The sequence below is a fragment of the Passer domesticus genome, chromosome 2 (genome assembly GCF_036417665.1).
Source record: "Passer domesticus isolate bPasDom1 chromosome 2, bPasDom1.hap1, whole genome shotgun sequence".
Taxonomy (NCBI): Eukaryota; Metazoa; Chordata; class Aves; order Passeriformes; family Passeridae; genus Passer; species Passer domesticus.
In genome coordinates this window covers 2507728-2523499 of record NC_087475.1, presented here as the reverse complement: position 1 = coordinate 2523499, position 15772 = coordinate 2507728, and the positions used below count along the sequence as shown (strand labels likewise).

Below are 15772 nucleotides of genomic sequence, written 5' to 3'. Positions count from 1 at the left end.
TGGGGCATGACTGAAGAGGTAATTCTTCACAAAAACAATGTTCCTGTATGCTTAAAAAAATTTTATAAGCAGCCCTTTGTTCTGTGTTGATATGCAATTAATAATCCCCCACAATATTTATTCCCCAATGCCTTTCACTCCAAGGCTTCCCAACCCAAACTGTTCTGGGGGAGGCCAATGTCAAAGCCAGCCAGCATCACCTCCCTGACTCCTGATTAACAATTAACAAGCCCATTATTGATTTGTCATTACTAACAACAGCTTTATGGGTAATTGTTTCCTGCTTCTTCAGCCTCGGAAGAGGCAATTTTCCAACTCTTGAGAGTTTGAAAGGCAATAAGCAACATTTCAACAAATGTAGAGCTCTCCATATCACCTACAGTTCTTGTTGCTGCCATGTGGAGAGCACTTAATTCAGATTTCATTAAGGAAACTTCTGGCTGTGCAATAAAGGAACTGAGGAACACTTTGCTGTGTCAGGTCTGTAGTTTATTTTCTCTGTTTCCAAAGCACACATCACAAATCCCAGCCACAAACTTAGCTGCAGAAAAAAACTTTTAAAGTTTTTAGTACCACAATAATTGTCAGAATATAAATCAGTAATTATTTATTGATAATAATTAATTATTATTATAATAATTATACCAACTGATTATGTCTGGCCACAAATGGTGGATCAGTGCTATTTTATTTTCACCTAATTTCATTTAGTTCTGATAGTAAGGAATGTCTGTCCAACAGTGACTCTGGTCTTGAGCCTCCCCCCAGACAGATCACAACAGCTCTAGAACAATCCCATCCTCTTTAGAAAACCCTGTGCAGCCTCCAGAGCAGCTCTGGATCCTGGGAAATTCTACTGTGATGAGAGATAAGGCACCTGCTTCCTCATCCCAGCTCCATGAGACCCATCCCAGGGGAGAGGGAAAAGGGAATGATGGAATTAGGAACAAAATCAGGAAAATGAGCTCAGCCCCCTTTCCATGCCCACCTCCCTGAGCTCACCAGGGTTTGACAGTTTTGTCACTGACAAACTGGCCATGAGGAGCATCAGCACTGGAAGGCAAAAGGGCCAAATAAACGGGGGTCTCAGCCCCCTCCTCTGGGGACTTGGTGGCCTTGGGGCCTGCCATGTCTGTCCTGACCCAGCCAGGGCAGCAGGCATTGAGGAGGATGTGGTCGCCTCTCCTCTGCTCGTTTAACAGCCGCGCTTGGATCCTGGACAAGACAGTGACCCCGATTTTGGACACCCCGTAGGCAGTGTTTGGCCAGCCCTCCTTCTCATGGACACCTTTCTTGGTGTCTTCCACGAATTTGGCCATGAGCTGCACTAGCTCATCCTCAGTGATGGTGTCACTGCGGAATTTCTGCTGCAGCTCCTGGCTGCAGCCTTTCAGGGCTGAGAAGCTCACCATGCTGGAGACATTCACCACCCGACCTGAAAAGAGAATAAAAATGGATTTTTTTCACACATTTTCAGCTCACACTGAAGTGGGGCTGCTTTCCAGTTCTGGATTCACTCCTCAGATGAATATCTGTGAAATATTTTAGGTGGGTTGTTTTGCAGAGCTCCTTGAAAATCAGATTAACTGACTATGATAACTGACAATGTTCTGATTTCTAGTAAATACCATGAGAGGTAATTTAAGGTGTGAATCTGCAAAAGTTTCAGATAAACCTCGAGGAAACAACTTCACAATCAGCAGGTACACTCTTACTACAGCAGAAATAATACCTGGAGATTTACAAATTTAAGAATTTCTCTCCCAGCACTTCAGTAAGAGGAACAAATCAGCTGAATCAGTAAACCACTCATCTCCAAAATTATGCTTCACTGTTTCCCTACTTAGCTGCTACTTCACAGCCATTCTGATGGTGAATTTGGGGATTTAATCTTAAAAGCCACAGAAATTAATGATGTTAATGACTTTATTAACAGTCATCCTTCACTGTAGTACAAGAGTTCTAGACTGCAACTTTGGCACTGTTTCCTCTCTCCCCAAAATTCGCTCACTCTGTTTATTCCTTCTCCCTCAGGAAATAAAAACCTGTTTTTCATATACTTAACTTCTTTTTTTTCCTTGAAAACCTTGATGTATTTAAATATCAGGAGAGACCACATTTCATTTATAGCAGCAAACACATCACAGCACCACATCTGAAACATTGGTGCAGTGCCTGAGACTGGAGAGGATTTCCCATTTAAAAGGGTCAAAATTCAAACAAAACTCTTTCCTCCACTTGTTATGTTTCACTTACCATAAGGCTTCACAAGAGGCAGCAATTCTGTGCAAACATTCCTGGTAGCAAAAAAGTTTGTCTTCAGTGTAACCTCAGCTTGGACTGCAAATGGAGTGGTGTCATGAACTGGTCATAAGAGGTAAGAAGGGGAAAAAAAAAAGAAAATTAGCATTGTAACACTGAATAGAAGTTACCAAACCCCAGAAGTTTATCTTAATTTCTGTTTTTAATAATAAGAAAGCAGGCATATGATCACAGACTGGGCAGGTGTTCATTGTCTACAAATCCAGCATAATTCAAAGGATAAATTGTAACAGGTCATTATTTGATGTGGTTTTTATTGCAAAACACATTTAATGACACATACTCATTTGCAAATCACTCACTTGCATTTAAATCTCACATGTGAAGCCAGACTCTGACCCACTGCCAGGGGGAGAAGTAAAATCCTACAGAACTCCAAATCCTGCTTCCATATCCTCCCTTCCTTGTGAGAGAGAATTTCCTTACACCCCAAACCCCACTCATGTGTCTAACAGAATATATGGTAACATCCTGAACTTCCCTGATTTAGGAAGCTTTATCAGACAACTCTTCCCAGAGAGGCTCGTCCAGAAGAAAACCACAGCTCCACCACCATTTGATACAGGAAGTTTTTGCTGGTTCAAGGACTTTGCTGAAGAAATGCAGCACAAAACCAAAATAACAAAACTTACTGGCAAATCTAATATTTGACAGACTGCAATAGCACATAATGCTACTAAGAAAGGAAAGCATAAATTCTGGGATGGCAGCAAAAACTTGGTTAGGCAAGAAGCAAGCTTGGGTAGAAACAGCAATCTGGGAAGCAAGAATTAAAACTATGAGAGAAACATCACAGCAAGTTCTTCCACAGATGTTACACCCTCCGTGCTTGATACTCACAGCAACAGTTCCTTTATCACATTCTAAATTGTGTGACTGCTGACTCAGCTGTAGTCAGCTTGAGGAAAGTCAAGGCTAAACATCTGGAAGTGATATTTTAACTGCTGCTGGAATCTTTCCTGAGCATGCCCTGAAGCTCAGACAATTCTATTAACAGCTGCCTCCTAAGAAGCTGATCTTATGCAATCTTCCTATAAAGTAACAGGCAAAAGAGTCAGAACATCATCACTGCACTCCCACTCCATGAGAACTTCCCTGCTCTCTTTAGTGTGAAGCTGTTCCCCCATGGAATGCCCCAATTAGGCCACCCCAAAGCTTCTCCTGTGCAGGTGAACAATGCCAGCTGTGCCAGCCTTTCCTGCCAGCAGAGCTGCTCCATCCCTCTGCTCATCCTGGAGCCTCCTCTGGGCTCTCTGCAGCAGCTCCAGCTCCTCCTGGGCTGGGACAGGGCTGGGGCAGCTCTGCAGGTGGGTTCTCACCTGTGGGGACACAGTCCCCTCCACAACACCATCATCCAGACTTGTGATTTCCTCTGTCTGGAGCAAATTCTGATTCTGCATTTCACATAGACAACAAAGATGCATCCTTCTGCCTTGAAACTGCTGTGTCTTTCTCACTTTCCCTGCCTTTCTGCCCACTGGGAGGTGTAAGGGTTAAATTCTTGCCCAGCACAGCAGGATTTGAGTGGTTTAGAGGTGACTGAAAGGCCTGAGAAAGTTCGAGACAGCAAAGCCCACCCAGGGACAATAAAGTTGCTTTTTCATCAGCTGGAATCCCTGAGCAGATAGTGCACAGAACAGAGCATGGGGGAGGAGAAGAGAGAACACACAGCTCCCTGAGGCACAGGGAGACATTCCCAGTGGAGATGGGCTCCCGTGGCTCTGCTGGAACTCCTGGGCACTGAGGCAATTAACCCAACCCAGCCCACCTGACCTGTGTGCCTCCACATTTCCATGTGGTGCAGGGAAGAATGTTTCTATGTTCCAGGGAAGCATGTTTACAGAATCATGGAATTGTTACGGCCACAAAAGCTCTCCCAGCCAATGGAGCCCCATCTGGGCCTGATGCCCACCTTGTCCCCAGCCCAGAGCACTGAGGGGCACCTCCAGCCCTTGCCTGGACATCTCCAGGGATGAGGACTCCAAACCTCCCTTGTGGGAATCTATAAAGTTAGAGGGTTTTGGGAAAGCTGCAAAAGGCAGGCCTCAGAGATAGCAGAACCGTGATTAGAGCTAAGCAGTGGCTGTAAGATAGGTCAGCAGAAAAAATATGTAAGTAGTAGAAAAGTAAGTACAAATACAACAATGGTCTGTGTATTAACACTTGTCAAATAACTCCTTAAGTTGCAGAAAAGTTTATCTAGTGAGATACTAGGAAGTTCTAAGCTTAATAATGGAGCTTTGTGCATTGTGTTTTAAGGCTTACATTGTGTTTTAGGGCATTGTGTTTAAGGCTTGAAATAAGCAAGCATTGTTTTAACTGAAGGTACGTGTGCTTATAGTGGCTGGATGGAACTACTGTCAATATGCTTTTGCTTTGTGTGATTGGGCAAAAAACTTTTAAAGTAAGTTGTAACATTAAGTTCTTAGTCTGCTGCCTGGGATGTGAGCTGATGGCATCTTCCTATTGTCAGAAGCATGTAATGAGACTGATGCTGGAAAATAAAACAGCTCAAGGCATGTTCTTAGCAGTCCCATCCTGTGATTTGTACATAGTCCCTGACCGGTGATATTCCCTGACCACCCTTTCCATGGAGAAATTCCTCCTGATGTCCAAACTGACCCACCCCTGGCACACTGTTCTCACAGCATCCTTAAGATGGGAAGTTTGCCCGAGTGAAAAAGCAGCATGGCACTGACACAGAAGTGTTGGATGCACCCACTGCCCTCTCCACAGAACACAGGACTACCCCAAGAGAGCACTTCCAACCTTTGAAAGCGATGCCAGCGTTGTTCACCAGCACGTTGAGCCCTCCATACTTCTCCTTGAGGAAGTCCCGGAGCGCTCGGATGCTCTGCAGGTCATCGATGTCCAGCTGGTGGAAGAGCGGGCGCAGCCCTTCCTGCTGGAGCTGTGTCACAGCAGCCTGGCCCCGGCCGGGATCCCGGGATGTCAGGTACACATCCCCCGGGAACTGCTGGCACAGGGCCCGCACGATGGCCAAGCCAATCCCTTTGTTGGAGCCTGTCACCACAGCCACCTGCACGTTGGACATTGTCCCCTCGGAAGGTGAGCCAATGTCACAGGAACTGCCAACAGAAAAGAAAAGTTCAGTCAGACAGACAAAATGGCTGTTTGGAAAGGAATTAGAATCATGGGATGGTTTGGGTTGGAAGGGACTTTAAAGATCATTTCACTGCCATGGTCACCTTCCACTATCCCAGGCTGCTCCAAGCCTCGTCCCACCTGGCCTTGAACATTTCCAGCAGTGCGCAGCCTCCCTAGGCAAGTGCTTTTTCTTTAAAATATAATTTAAAATTCCACCTTGGATTATGTGAAACTACACTCCTGTCCAAACTGTGTAAATTTCTAAGGCAACACAAGGTGTTCACAGAGAAATCTGGTGTTAAGCGTTCTGAAGAAAGGCAGTGATGGGTAAAAAGAAATGTCTCGACTAAAAAAAATGCCAGTGACTAATCTTTAGTAGTAAATTAACTTTTTGTAGGAGTAAGCTCTTCTGCATTTACACCTCACAGAAACATTTTCTACCTTTTGGGAATATTCAATTGGATCAGCTCAATTTTTGCTGAAAACTTCAGGCTCAAAACCTGAGCAACCTGGTTTAGTGCAAGGTATCCCTGTCCGCAGCAAGGGTTGGAAGAGGATGATCTTTAAGGTCCCAAACAATACAAAAAAAAAAAAAAAGGATGGGGTATCTTTATCTTCCAGTGCCAGGCAGGAGGAGCATTTACAGCCTTTTTGAGGGAAAATAGCAAAGCACAGGCTGACTACAATGGCTGGTTGTGTAACACAGCATTCGAAAACCTGCTTGCTGCCTTTCGAACCGACATAGTGCATTTTAAAAAGCTGCATTTCCCCCATAAAAGTAATTTTAAACGCTGGTTTTGCCCCCTTTTAGCATCATTACCATGTCTCCTCCAAATTTACTTGTAACCCTAAGCAGGCATCCAGCGAGTATCCAACACTCCAAGGATCTCCAGAGTGGCTGCCCAGGGTCAGGAGCGCCCTTCCCACCGCAAGTCTCCCTCTCTCCCCCTTCTCCCGTCCCCGTCAGGGGACGGAAACCGCGGGCCGCCATGAACCCCGACGCCCTCAGGGGGGACGCGGGGGTGAAGGGTCCGGGGAGACACCCAGCACCCCATCACCCACCTCCAGCACCTCGGACGCCTCTCCCTCGCCCCTCAGCTCCACACAGCGAGGACAGAACACGCTATACAAAAAGCACAGACTCCCACAACCCGCGGGGAAGGGAGATGGGGACGCCCCTAAGATGGCGGAGCAGCCCCGCCTCAGGGGCGGGAGAGCGGGCGGGGACTCGCGGAGAGGGACAGCGAGGGAATGTCGGTGCTTGCTTCCCCTTTGCAGGTGAGTTTGGGACACCGGGCAGCAGTTCCAGCCCGGGAGGGACTCGGGAATCACAGTCTGGGCTGGCAGGGGAGGATGCGGTTGGGGCTCCCAGGGGGAGTGCGCGGGGCACGGGCGGTCCCTCAGGAAGTTCCGCTCCCGCAGCGCTGCCGGGCCCTTTCTCTCCCTCCCGTCCCGGCGGTTTGTGCCGAGTGGGGAATGGGGGTCTGGTTAGCACAGGATTCCCAGTTACGGGGGTGGGATGGGATTTGGAGTTGATGATCTCTGAGGTCTTTTCAACCCAAAGGAATGGGATGGAGGGCCGGCCTCTGGAGGAGCCCGAGCGCCTGTGGGTGATGCCGGCTCCCTGCGGCCCTCTGTCCTGGCAGGGAAAAGCTGCGCTTTGAGGTTCAGTTCAGGGCAGTTTTGGAAAAAGGAAGGAGAGCAGGAAAAGGATCTTCCCCCAGAGGGTGCTGGCACTGCCCAGGCTGCCCAGGGAATGGGCACGGCCCCGAGGCTGCCAGAGCTCCAGGAGCCTTTGGCCAGCGCTGCCAGGGGTGCCCAGGCTGGGCTTGGGGGCTCTGGGCAGGGCAGGGTTGGCACTGGATCATCCCTGTGGATCTTTCCCAACTCAGGATGTTCCATAAGTCCATGAAATACCATCCCATCCCCTGCCATGGCAGGGACACCTTCCCCTGTGCCAGGCTGCTCCAAGCCCCTGGCCTTGGGCACTGCCAGGGATCCAGGGGCAGCCCCAGCTGCTCTGGGCACCCTGTGCCAGGGTCAGCCCACCCTCACAGTAATAAATTTGAAAGTGACTTTAAATGTTTCTAAATCAGTTGTTTTAAAATTTATTTTAAATTCAGGTTGTCTAAAAAAGGCAAAATCTGTTGCTTAATATGAAGAAAAGCAGAGGTCGGACAGGTAGAAAGAGAAGAAGAAAGCACGTGAAGAGTTTTGTGGATGGAGGTATCATCATGCCTGGAAGTTAAATAATAAAATAACCACTTGTTCCTCAAGGTGTTCTTAATTTTATTATTTATATTTTCAAAAGCCTTTGTGCTTGGAAAGTTACATTCATAAATGTTACCCTTTTTTTTTATGTGCAAATATCTGAGCTTTGATTTACAGTCCCAGCAGAGGACAGTGAATTTTCTGAGCTCACTTTTCTGCCTAATGGCAAATAGTACATTATTCTAAAATTCCCTGGATATGCTGAATAACTGACACATTTCTGAGACCTCCCAGTGCCCAGAAACCCTAAATTTATTTAGTTCAAGCCTTTCTTGCCATTCTGTTTTGCATTAAAATATCCAAAATAGAGTTTCTCTGACTATACAGTAAAATGTTTATATTTCCTTTATTGTCCAACAGAATGCTCTTTAATAGCATTAATTTATTTTTCTGTTTTTAGTCAACTGCAGTCACAAGCTGGAATACATTAAACTTAAGAAGTGGCTAAAAGAGAGAGGATTTGAAGACACTAATTTAAGGCCAGCAGAATTCTGGGGTAATGCTGTAATTATTTATTGATAGTAAAAATTTCTGAATCTTCTAAGAATTTTAGATTCCTGCTTTCATTTTGAATTATGCCCTTGTCTGGCATCAGGAAAAAAATCCAGTTACTGATACTCTTCCAAGGATTCTTGGAATGTCAGTTTAACATGAAAAAGTAGATATGGAGGCCTGAAAAAGCCAAAATTTGAAGTGTTAATGAAACAATTTTTGTAATTTAACCTTGTTACAACTTGTTTATCTTTTCATCCCCAAGCAAGTTCAGCAGAGAGCTGAGGTGCAGTTAATAATCTTTACTGTAAAGATTTATACTTATATTTTTGCTCTTTCTGTAGGGTATATTTTAAACATTTTGTGGAATTATAGACAGAGCAGAAAGAATAGAATGGATCAGAGAAAAATATTGTGACTAGAAATCCTAAAGTTTAGTTAAAACTGAAACCAAGAGCTGCAGCTGGTGATGAAAGATGTGTTTGAGGAAAAAATGGAGAAAAAGAAGGTGAATAATTGCTATAAGTGGGAGAAGAAAAAGCTGAATAATTGCTAGAACTGGACAGCAAGTGCTGCAGGATATGCAGGGAAAAGATCCTGAAAAATAAAGAGAATTGGAGAGAAAAAAATGAATATAAAAATATATCTGGAACAGTCCATAACTGAATTTATGTTTTGTTACACATAATGCCTGTTCTTTTAGAGCTTTTCCTTGCTGATCACTGATTTGCCATGTCTACATTTACTTACTCCTGCTCTTTGTTCCTTCTTCAGAGACAGGCAGAGGATTGATGACCACAAAAGCTCTTCAGGTGAGTGATGTTGTTTCTAATGCAGGAACCCTTCAGGTTTTTTGACATTTAATGATTTTTGCAACAAGCAAAGCTCAGAAATCCATCGTGAATGTAATTTCTGGCTTTTGGACTGTTGCAGCCATAATGTGAAACCACCAGTCCCCACAGTAATTAAATGAGTCTTTACACTTGATTTTTACTGGTTTTTGTGTGTAATTTTTTTCCCTTCTCCCTCAAAGGCAGGAGATGTGATTATTTCATTGCCTGAGAAGTGTTTGCTCACCACAGGCACTGTCCTCAGCAGCTGCTTGGGAGGACACATTGAGAAGTAAGTGACAAGTGACACTTGGTGGCCTTTAGAGGTTTTTTTTCAGCAGTAATGAATCCTCTAAAGGGGTGGTGGAGCTTTAAACTGAATATCCTGAGTGGTGCCAGCACTTCAGGGATGTGGAATGCTCAGACAGGGAAGATTTTAATACTGAACATCCCTTTTTAGCTTGGCAGAGCTGGAGAGAGGGCACAGGCTGGAGCTGGAGCTGCCTCAGAGCCTGCTTGGCCCTAAATGCCAATTAGGAATGGTTTTTTGGGGAATTTGGGAGTCAGCTTCAATAGGAGAAGAAAGATAAAACTGGGCTGCAAAGCCAGAGCCTTTTAGAAAATTAGGACCAAATTGGAAATATGGAAAGTTTGGAACAAAGCCCCATGCTGGGCATTGAATACTTGTGTATCCTGAAAAAACCCAGCCCGAGGGGTGAACCTGAAATTGTTACTAAAACCAGCTTTTATTGCCCCTTTGAAATCAGCCAAAGGCCTTGGAGATGAACTACAAAGAAGTTTTAAATAGAAGCTATTTATAACTTCCAAAGAGCTCTGAGAGAGGTAAAACACTGCTGTGTCCATTTCCCATCTCACCTCTGTGGGTCTGCTGCATTGGTATTTTTATTATTATATTATTTTTATTTTTACTTTTATTTTTGTTTTTACTTTTGTTAATTTTTATTTTATTTAATTTATTTATATTTTATTTATATTTTACTTTTTATTTTTATTTTACTTTTTATTTTAATTTTTATTTTACTTAAATTTATTTTAATCTTTCTATTTTATTTTTACTTTATTTTTTCTATTTTATTTTTACTTTATTTCTTATTCTATTTTTTATTTTTATTTCTATTTTTATATTTATTTTATTTTTTATTTTTATTTTATTTTAATGTTTATTTTAACTTTTATTTAATTTTTATTTTTATTTTATTTTTCCTTCTATTTTATTTTTTATTTTTATTTTACCTTTTAAAATGTTTATTTTTATTTTACTTTTAATTTTTATTTATTTAATTTTTATTTTTATTTTTTATTTTTTATTTCTATTTTTAAAATTCCTATTTTAATTTTTATGTATTAAATTTTATTTTTATTATATATTTATTTTCCAATAGATGGAAGCCCCCCGTGTCTCCTTTGCTGGCCCTGTGCACATTTTTGATAGCAGAGAAACACGCTGGGGAGAAATCTCCATGGAAGCCCTACCTGGATGTTCTGCCCAAGACTTACACTTGCCCTGCTTGCTTGGAGCCTGATGTCATAAATCTTTTCCCAAAACCCTTAAAAAAGAAAGCTCAGGAGCAGAAAATGATGATCCAAGAGCTGTTCAGATCTTCCAAAGCTTTCTTCTCTTCCCTGCAGCCTTTATTTGCTGAGAGCACAGGAACTATTTTTAATTTCAGTGCTCTGGAGTGGGCTTGGTGCACTGTAAATACCAGGACAATCTACATGAAACATCCACACAGGGAGTGTTTCTCCCTGGAGCCAGATGTTTATGCATTGGCACCATATTTAGATTTGCTAAACCACAGCCCAAATGTTCAGGTAAGAAGATCAAAATAGATGAGTAAATTTCTTTATTTTTATGAAGTGCACTCTGTCAATGCCATCTGCATTTTTGTGATGGATGGGGAGTGTGGGGAGGGCAGGGAGGGATCTCACAGGGGGAGAAATGTCTCAGCTCCTCAGGAACTGGAGTGCCAGGACACAGGGAATGGCTTCAAACTGCCAGAGGGCAGAGTTAGGTGGAATATTGGAAAAAAATCTTGTCCAGGGAGGGTGGGCAGGGACTGGGATGGAATTCCCAGAGCAGCTGGGGCTGCCCCTGGATCCCTGGCAGTGCCCAAGGCCAGGCTGGGCACTGGGGCTGGAGCAGCCTGGCACAGTGGGAGGTGTCCCTGCCATGGCAGGGGTGGGATGAGATGTGTAAGGTCCCTCCAACCCAAACATTCAGTAATTCTATAATTCAAATATTTCAGTTTGTGCAGCAGACCAGGGTACAGGGAGATCCCACAGTGGCTGGAGGAGATTTGCATCCAAAACAGCTTTTGGGAAGAGCCACTTATAAACACCCCCTGATTTGCTCCTAAAAGCAAGACAAATTCCTTGTCCTGACACAAATTCCATGGTCCCTGTGTTTCTTCACCTCTGGCTGAAGCCTCAGAGCAGCCTGAGGGGAATGCAGAGAGAATTTCCACTTTCTGTCAGGCTCAAGGTGCCACCACTGAGCTTGGAGAGCACAGGAGAGGCCAACTCTGTGTGGAGCCATCTGTGTTTGCAGATCTGGGGTCTCTCCAAGAGGTCCCCACAATTGAACAAGAATTTCAGTCCTCTGGGGTTTCAAAATTCAAAGGTTTGTTTCCTTTTTCACACTACCAAGAATAAAAACCTTTTATTTTTCACTCCCTGAAGGTCAAGGCTGGGTTTAATGAGCAGACAAGGAGCTATGAAATTTGGACAAATTCACAATGCAAAAAATACCAAGAAGTTTTGATCTGCTATGGACCTCATGACAATCAGAGGCTGCTGCTGGAATATGGATTTGTTGCCATGGACAACCCTCACAGCAGTGTTTATGTCTCAGCAGGTTGGATTTATGGATTCTCTGAGCATTGAGAGGCACAAAACCAGAGAACTGAGTGTGTAAATACCTCTTGATACCTCTTTGCATAGACTTTAATGATTTAATTTTTGCTTAATTAAAATGGCTTTTGTTACTATGATATTTTTTTAAATTATTGATAATAACAACATCTGTGTAGAGATTCCAGTTGGATGTCTTAGATTGCACCATTGAGGATTGAAATCCAGATCTCCACAAACTGAACTGGCTTGGAGTGTTTCATAACTTCAGTTTGAGTCAGGATTTCTGTTAGAACCCTGGAGAGTGCTGGTAGCTTTTGAGAATTCTGGAAAGTTCACCAAAATTTAACAGGTTTTGATCTTAGTCCTACATGAAAAATATGGTTGAAATAATTTCTCAGAATTGGTGATTGTGGTTTCTCTTACATACAATTTATTGAAATATTCAAACTGTATTTTTCTGCAGATACTCTTCTCAAATATTTCTCACCACTGGACAAGCAGAGAAAGGCCAAAGTTTCCATTCTAAAGGATCATGACTTCTTAGAGTAAGTATCTGGAGTTTTTCATTTCCTGGTGAGATTTTACTCAGTTTTTCTGGGAGGCAAATTTGTATCAAATTTGTATCTAGTATCAAAATCCAGCAAAAGAAAAATTATAATTATTTGTTTTTTAGCAAAATCACTGCTTGAGAGACATGGAGAAGTTGTAAACACCAGTATCAAAGCTGGAGATCTTCCATAGCTGATGTATCTCAGGAAGAAAACTCACTCTAAAGCTCACCTTAACTTCATCTCCTCCCTTGGGCTTTGTAGGAACCTGACCTTTGGCTGGGAGGGACCATCCTGGAGACTCCTCACAGCCCTCAAGGTGCTCAGTCTGGCAGCAGATGAATTGTGAGTTGGAGCCCCCTGAGTATTTATTTGGTGGATGTGCAGGTGCCTTCTGCTTTGAATTCATGGAATCTCCAAGGTGGGAAGAGCCCCTCAGGATCACCCAGTGCCACCCCAGCCCCACCAGCATCACCCCAAACCCTGTCCCCAAGGCCACATCCAGACTCCTCTGGGACAATCCCAGTCACTCCAAACCTCCCTGGGCAGCTCAGCCCAAGGCCTGACCACTCTCCCAGGGAAATTTTCTGTCCCAGTCTCCAACCTGAGCCTCCCCTGGTGCCATTTGAGGCCATTTCCTCTCATTTTTTCCCTGCCCCTCCTGTCAGGAGCAGTGAGGTCCCCCCTGAGCCTCCTTTTCTCTCCCAAACCACCCCAAATCCCTCAGCTGCTCCTCCCAGGATGTTTTCCAGCCTCTTCAATATTTTCTGTTTCCCCTCACTCTTTGTTCTCTGCTGGCTGTGAGTGACACACTGGGACAATTTTTGGATCTCTTGTGTCTGGTTTTTTGACCTCAGGTGAGAAGTGAAAAGAAGAAAGGCAGAGAACCCCATTAACTGTAAACTCCCTCCCTTTTTGCTGCTTTGGTGATTTTCTTTCTTGTATTATTTTCCCTTTCTATTTCAAGCCCCACATATTCCCTCAAGGTTCAAACTCCAGGCCTTTTTCCTGTTGGCTTGATGAAATTTTGAATGTTCTTAACCTGGCTTGATTTCCTTGAGTCATGTGTTCCACAGGCTGGAATTGCAGGGCCAAGGAAGTTGCTGAAATTCATCTCCAGTGACTCTCAGTGCACTTGGAGCATTTATTCCAAATGGCAAATCTGCCTCAAACATCAGGGCTGGAAAATGATTACCTGAACTTTGCTTGGAATAAATGAAATAAGGGAATAAATTAATGAGAAAAGGCCTGTTCAGAGTTGTTTGTGCTTTGAAGATTCATTGCTGAGTGGAATAAATTGATCTAAGAACTAAAAATAAATCCCTGGGCTGGATTATGAGCCCAGGTGAGGGCCAGGGCAGCAGAGCCACGTTTGGCATCCAGCTGGGGAGTGCAGTAATTAATTCTGTATTCTTCAAACATTTTGGTTCCAGTCCCTGCTGGAGGAGGATCCTGCTTGGTGATGTCACTTCAGCCAGGAATGAACAGCAGGCTTTGTGTATAGCAGCAAAAATCTGTCAGTTTTTAATAGAGGAGACCCAGCACGTCCTTCTCCAGGTAACTTGGGAAAACAAGGAGCTCAGATTCCTTTCTCTATCAGAACCATGTCATTTTCTGGGTGAGAATTTTGATGATTTTTCCCTTTCCCTCTTTCTTTTTTTCTTTCCTTTTTGCTACTGAAGTTTCTCTTGTGGAATTTAAAAAACCCACTATTTTAACATAATCAATAAAATCCTTACAGATTTCCACAGATTTTCTCTTCATGTCCTATTAAATAATCAAAATTTTGAATAATTTAATCCCATTTGTCTCAACTCCAGATTTCCCAGCTGAAAAGAGAAAAAGAGAACCTCAAAACCCACCTGGCTCTGGTGGAAATGCTGCGCTCAGAAGACCTCAAGATCCTTCAAAAATCAGCTGAGATTCTTTGTAACTTGAACTTAGGAACAACTTGATCCCCCTGGAGCTGTGACAGCTGTAATTGGTCAGGGATTATTGCCAGATTCTTTCTCTTTTAATGGACTTGAGCAGCAAAGAATAATTTAAAATTTCATCAGAGTAATTTTGTTCTTTGCTGACCTTCACACAAAAGGTTCTGCTGAAGTGGAGAGCTCGAGCTCCTTGGTTTGTAGAAAAGAGAATTTTTTTAAAGTGCATTTCAGGGCAGGACCCTTATTTAAGGTGCAGAAACTTCGTTTGGAATTGGGATTCTCTTGTGATTATTGTCCATGATGTGATTTTTAAAAGTGCTTATTTTTGTAAACATATTACTTCATTTTCTACAAGACTTGTCTGTTTTATTTTTCTAAAATCCTTCCTGGAGCTGGAACTCCATTTATTACATCCTTGAGGCCAATTCACCTTCAGATTTGCCTAAATTATGTTTTTAGGTCACTTGCCACCATATTTTACACTCTAATCAGTCCCATTAAGCCCTGATCAGTTTAGATTGGATATAAGGAATTTTTTTTTCATGGGAAGGGTTGTAAAACATTGGAACAGGATACCTAGGGAAGAGTCCCCCATCCCTGGGAGTGTCCAAAAATGTGAAAGTGGCACTTGAAAACTTGGTTTGATGGTGACCATGGGGTGATGGATGGACTTGGAGCTTAAAGTCTTTTCCAGCCTTAAGGATTCTGGGATTTTCTGACCTCCTGAGGTTCCTTTGGATTTGGGAATGCTGTTCTGTAGGGAATTCTCACCAGTTTTCCTCCAGGTCCATCTGTGACTGGCTCAGCCCTGCCCCTCTGACTGTTTGACCTTCCTTTAATAAACCCCTTTTCATTCTCTAACACCATCTGTGTTTCTAATTTTATCATTTTATCACAAAATGGTGCCAGAGTTAAAGGAGATTAGGATGTTTGGCTGGTTTATTTATTTTTATTTTTTTTTCCTGAGGGTGGTTATTTTAAGAACAGCTCCTGTACAATGTGTCTGGCAAGGTGAATACGAGTTTGACAGAAGTTGATTTGGTTTTGCTGGGGGCTCCACATTTATTCCAGGTGCTTTGGATATGAGCTCTGCTCCTGGAACTCCTACACACCTCCAGGGAGAGCAGGAAGGGGTCTGGAAGTGCAGGAAAGAAGGCAGAGCACAGCAATTTATGTGTATATATAAAAATATAACTTAAATTTAATCTTAAACTTTTTTGATTCAACCTAAACTCTGTGCAAGACAGGGCTGAGAGCTGAGGTGCCTGAGGAGGCACCAGCCCTGGGGGTGCTCTCTACCTGTTTTACAGAATAAATCAAATTTTCAGGGGGAAAATTCTCCCTCTCAGCCTCTACTTTGAGCTGCAAACAGCATCTCCTCAGTGATCTGCTGTTA

The 15772-nt window shown here is 43.3% G+C and overlaps 2 protein-coding genes across 10 annotated transcripts; one reads left to right on the top strand and one right to left on the bottom strand.

Annotated features, from left to right (window-relative positions):
• Nucleotides 1–552: 552 nt before the first annotated feature.
• On the bottom strand, nucleotides 553–6632 carry LOC135291451 (carbonyl reductase [NADPH] 1-like). Of its 2 annotated transcripts, none has more exons than XM_064405671.1 (4): nucleotides 6493–6632; nucleotides 5092–5411; nucleotides 2257–2364; nucleotides 553–1435 (listed from the first exon to the last, which is right to left on the bottom strand). In XM_064405671.1, the coding sequence occupies exons 2-4, from the start codon at nucleotides 5375–5377 to the stop codon at nucleotides 999–1001; spliced, it is 831 nt and encodes a 276-aa protein (XP_064261741.1). In that variant the 5' UTR covers nucleotides 5378–5411; nucleotides 6493–6632; the 3' UTR covers nucleotides 553–998. The 2 variants fall into 2 exon arrangements, with proteins under 2 accessions (XP_064261741.1, XP_064261732.1); XM_064405662.1 differs by having other exon boundaries at nucleotides 6489–6630.
• On the top strand, nucleotides 6591–15237 carry SETD4 (SET domain containing 4). 8 transcript variants are annotated; one of them, XM_064405605.1, is made up of 11 exons: nucleotides 6592–6708; nucleotides 7554–7656; nucleotides 8102–8197; nucleotides 8968–9005; nucleotides 9227–9315; nucleotides 10427–10856; nucleotides 11724–11898; nucleotides 12361–12442; nucleotides 12710–12790; nucleotides 13879–14002; nucleotides 14266–15237. In XM_064405605.1, exons 2-11 carry the CDS (start codon nucleotides 7587–7589, stop codon nucleotides 14398–14400), a joined length of 1320 nt encoding a protein of 439 aa, XP_064261675.1. In that variant the 5' UTR covers nucleotides 6592–6708; nucleotides 7554–7586; the 3' UTR covers nucleotides 14401–15237. The 8 variants fall into 8 exon arrangements, 6 of the variants coding, with proteins under 6 accessions (XP_064261675.1, XP_064261716.1, XP_064261684.1 ...); XM_064405614.1 differs by lacking the exon at nucleotides 6592–6708 and adding an exon at nucleotides 6821–6917; XM_064405623.1 differs by lacking the exon at nucleotides 6592–6708 and adding an exon at nucleotides 6837–6888.
• The last annotated feature ends 535 nt before the right edge of the window (nucleotides 15238–15772 follow it).

Bases quoted from the DNA above. Each gene is read 5' to 3' on its own strand.
- LOC135291451 (XM_064405671.1), bottom strand. From the start codon at position 5,377: ATGTCCAACGTGCAGGTGGCTGTGGTGACAGGCTCCAACAAAGGGATT. The intron at 2,365-5,091 runs GTTGGAAGTGCT...TCTTATGACCAG, and splicing joins CGCTGGCATCGCTTTCAAAG to TTCATGACACCACTCCATTT. The intron at 1,436-2,256 runs GTAAGTGAAACA...TTCTCTTTTCAG, and splicing joins GCCTCTTGTGAAGCCTTATG to GTCGGGTGGTGAATGTCTCC.
- SETD4 (XM_064405605.1), top strand. From the start codon at position 7,587: ATGAAGAAAAGCAGAGGTCGGACAGGTAGAAAGAGAAGAAGAAAGCAC. The intron at 9,006-9,226 runs GTGAGTGATGTT...TCTCCCTCAAAG, and splicing joins TGACCACAAAAGCTCTTCAG to GCAGGAGATGTGATTATTTC. The intron at 10,857-11,723 runs GTAAGAAGATCA...CACTCCCTGAAG, and splicing joins ACCACAGCCCAAATGTTCAG to GTCAAGGCTGGGTTTAATGA.